Source organism: Numida meleagris, chromosome 21 (assembly GCF_002078875.1).
Source record: "Numida meleagris isolate 19003 breed g44 Domestic line chromosome 21, NumMel1.0, whole genome shotgun sequence".
Classification (NCBI taxonomy): Eukaryota; Metazoa; Chordata; class Aves; order Galliformes; family Numididae; genus Numida; species Numida meleagris.
In genome coordinates, this window is record NC_034429.1 from 3204488 (window position 1) to 3208362 (window position 3875).

The 3875-nt window shown below is 60.1% G+C and overlaps 1 protein-coding gene across 1 annotated transcript in view; it reads left to right on the forward strand.

Moving 5' to 3' along the window:
• FER1L5 (fer-1 like family member 5) overlaps positions 665 to 3875 on the forward strand; it is a 16805-nt gene continuing 13594 nt past the window's right edge. Inside the window, exons 1-10 of the mRNA XM_021374715.1 lie at positions 665 to 1252; positions 1489 to 1544; positions 1623 to 1714; positions 1791 to 2091; positions 2161 to 2289; positions 2388 to 2450; positions 2520 to 2570; positions 2645 to 2675; positions 2758 to 2873; positions 2960 to 3080. Of these exons, the coding sequence (XP_021230390.1) occupies positions 1168 to 1252; positions 1489 to 1544; positions 1623 to 1714; positions 1791 to 2091; positions 2161 to 2289; positions 2388 to 2450; positions 2520 to 2570; positions 2645 to 2675; positions 2758 to 2873; positions 2960 to 3080 (1045 nt within the window). The 5' untranslated portion in view covers positions 665 to 1167. The remainder of the gene's footprint in view (positions 1253 to 1488; positions 1545 to 1622; positions 1715 to 1790; positions 2092 to 2160; positions 2290 to 2387; positions 2451 to 2519; positions 2571 to 2644; positions 2676 to 2757; positions 2874 to 2959; positions 3081 to 3875) is intronic.

Consider the following 3875-nt stretch of genomic DNA (forward strand, 5'->3'; position numbering starts at 1 on the left):
CCGCAGGCGGCGCATGCGCGGGATGCGCGGCGGAGGGAAGATGTGGAGAGTGGATTTCAGCGGAGCGGAGCGGGGTGGGAGGAGCCAAGAGGAGGAAAGCGGGTTCCGGAACGGAGTGAGCGCGGAGACGTGGGGGTGCGTGGATGGGGGACACAAGGACATGGGGACATATGGATCTGGGCACGTACAGATGTGGGGATACAGTGACCTGTGTTACCGTGTCCAGGTGTCCCCATGTCACTGTGACCCCGTGTACCCACGCCTGTGTGTCCCCACATTGTGTCCCCATGTCTGTTCCTTGTCACTGTGGACAGGGGGACACGGGGACATGGGCACACATCCAGGGACGCCGTGACAAGGGGCACATGGACATAAGGATATGGGGACACACAGACCTGGGGACACAGAGACACACGGAATGGGGACACAATGGGACACAGGGACATGGGAACATGGGGACAAATAGATGAGAGGATGTGGGGCACAGGGTGACATGGGGCGTGTGGATGTGGGAATGCAGGGACATGGGGAAGTAGTGATGTGGGGCAGAAGGACGTGGGGATATGGGGACACGGTGACATGGGACACATGGACGTGGGGGCATGGGGATGTGGGACACGTGGATGTGGGACATGGGGACACAGTGATGTGGGGCACATGGACATGGGGACACATGGAATGGTTTGGATTGAAAAGAGACCTTAAAGATGGGCTGTAAAGGAGCCCACGTGGACATGGGGCACGGGGACATATGGACAGAGGGACACGGGGACATGGGGACACAGCCAGGACGCTGTGACAAGGGGCACATGGGCATAAGGATATGGGGACACACAGACCTGGGGACACAGAGACACACAGACATGAGGGCTCGGTGACAAGGAACACAGACATGGGGACACAATGTGGGGACACACAGGCATGGGTACATGGGGTCACAGTGACATGAGGACACCGGGACACGGTAACACAGGGACCCACAGATATGCGGACATGGAGACCCAGTGACACGGGGACATGGTGACACAGACACTGGGTGACACCCAAACATCCATCCCACTGGGTGGGTTCGCCTGTCCCACTGTCCCTGCCTGGGCCCCAGCCCGATGCGTTCAGGAACGTGACAGCACCACGGTGACAACACCGTGGTGACACGGGGACACAGCCATGCTGCGGCTGCTGGTGGCCAGTGCCCACCTCCCGGCAGCCACGGGCGCAGGACCCGGCGTGCACGTGTACGCTCGCTTCAGAGGTACTGCTGGGGACAGGGGGACACCGCGGGGGCTGTCCCTGCACTGCGGGTTGGGGTCAACCACCCTTGTGTCATCGTCACGGGATGGGATGGCACTGAGCAACCTCGTGGGATGGGATGGTGGTGGATGTCCTGATGGGTTGGGATGGTGGTGGTTGCGTGTGGGGATGGCACACGGGGACAGTGCCACCCACACCAACGTCCCCAGCGTGGCGTGCTGCCTCCTGTCCCTCCAGGTGTCCCCAGGAGCACCCGGGTGGTGCCGGCGGAGCGCAGCCCCACATGGAACGAGGTGAGGTGGCCCAGGGGTGGCTGACAGCGGCACGAGGGCACTTGGTCACCTCACCAACCTCTGTCACCTACCCCACAGACTCTGGCATGGCCGCTGGCCACACGTCCCTTGCGCCCCACGGACAGCCTGGCCCTGCGCCTGCAGCTCTGGGGACAGCCGGCACCGCAAGGGTGAGTGTCACCCACGGGTGAGCACTGCAGGGTGCCATCCCCACGGTGGCTGCACTCTCTGTCCCCATCCTTGTAGGCTCCTGGGTGCCACCACGGTGCCGCTGAGCTGCCTGGCAGAGGATCCTGGGCTGCTACTTGATCTCGGCCAGCTCCCATTGCGGGACACCCAGGGACATCCCACAGGAGCCACCGTCTCTCTGCGCTGCTCCTATGTCCCCCCCGGGCAGGTGGCAGCAGGGAAAGCTGCGTCCCAGCGGTCGGAACGAGTGGCACCGTGCCCGTCCCCACCAGGTCCCATCCCAGCGGTGGGGACAGCCATGGGGGTGGCACCGCGCCGCCACCCCAAACCTGCAGCAGGGAAGAAGGAGGATTTCCAGGTAGGGCACCCAAGGGTGAGGTGACCCTCAGCATGATGTCCCCTGTCACCGCACTCCCGTGTCCCATAGGTGCGGGTGAGGGTCCTCGAGGGCCACCAGCTGCAGGGCAATGCCATCAAACCGGTGGTGACGGTCCTCATCGGCGAGCAGCGCTTCAGGAGCAGGATCCGCGCCGGGAACAACCCCTACTACAACGAGGTGGCCACGGGGACGGGGACACGGTGGCCCTGGGGACAGGGACATGCCGCTGTCCCCTTGCCCATTGCCGCTGCGCTCATGGCTTTGCCCGTTTTTAGGTGTTTTCTCAGCATTTCCACCTGACACCCGCACAGCTGGCAGCGGTGCCCATCCACATCCAGGTTGGGGCTGGTGGCACCGTGGGGACGGTGACAGCGGGGTGGCCACTGACACTGTCCCCAACCCCACAGGTGCTCAACTCCAGGGCCATCCGCGCCGACGCCATCATCGGCGCCTTCAAGGTGAGGCTGACAGCGGGGAAACGGGGTGAAGAAACACACCTCGGCCCTTTTCCTCCAATATAAACTCCCAACAGCTGGACGTCGGCACCGTCTACAACGCACCCGGTACGCGGCCTCGCATGGTGCTGGGTGCCCACGAGGTCACGGCACCGCACGGAGGTGACACAAGTGTCCCCAACCGGCGCAGGGCGCAGGCTGAGCGGGACGTGGCTGAGCTTGCAGCACCCCCGGCACCCCGATGCTGGCTGCTGTGGGTACCTCCGTGTCAGCGCGGCCGTGCTGCGCGCCGGCGAGCCCGTGCCGGTAAGCACCCTTGAGCATGGCTATGTTAATGAATTAATGAAATGAAAAGGGATAATTTTTGTACATATGCATGTTTTTTTTAAAAGGAGCGGGAGGAGGTAGCAGGGAGCCGGGAGGTGGAAGCCAACCTCTTGCAGCCCACGCTGCTCACCCCGTGCGTGGCCACGCTCCAGCTCCGCATCTACCGCGCTGAGGAGCTGCCCCGGGGTGCGTGATGGGGGCAAGGGAACGTGGGTACCACTGAGTGTCCCCTAACCCTAAAAATAGCCCGAACGCTAGCCCTAACCCTAGCACAAACCCTAACCTGAACTCTAACCCTAGCCCTAACCTAACCCTAACCCAAAATCTAACCTAACCCTAATGAAACCCTAACCTAACCCTAACCCAACCCTAACCCTAACCCTAACCTAACCCTAACCCTAACCTAATCTAACCTAACCCAACACTAATCCCAACCTTACCCCTAACCTAACCCCAACCCTAATCTAACCCCAACCCTAACCCTAACCTAACCCTAATGAAACCCTAACCCAACCCTAACCTAACCCAAACCCAAACCTAACCCTAATGCTAACCCTAACCCTAACCCTAAACCTAACTCTAACCCTAACCCTAATCTTAACCCAACCCTAACCCTAACCTTAACCCAACCCAACCCAACCCCAACCCTAACACTAAACCTAACCCTAACCCTAACCTAACCCTAACCCTAACCTAATCTAACCTAACCCAACCCTAATCCCAACCCCAACCCTAACCTAACCCCAACCCTAACCCTAACCTAACCCTAATGAATTCCTAACCCAACCCTAACCTAACCCTAACCCAAACCTAACCCCAACCCTAACCTTAACCCAACCCTAACCTTAACTCAACCCTAACCCTAACCCAACCCTAACTGTAACCCTAACCCTAACCCAATCCTAATGAAACCCTAACCCAAACCTAATGAAACCCTAACCCAAACCTAACCCTAACCCTAACCCTAACCCTAACCCTAAC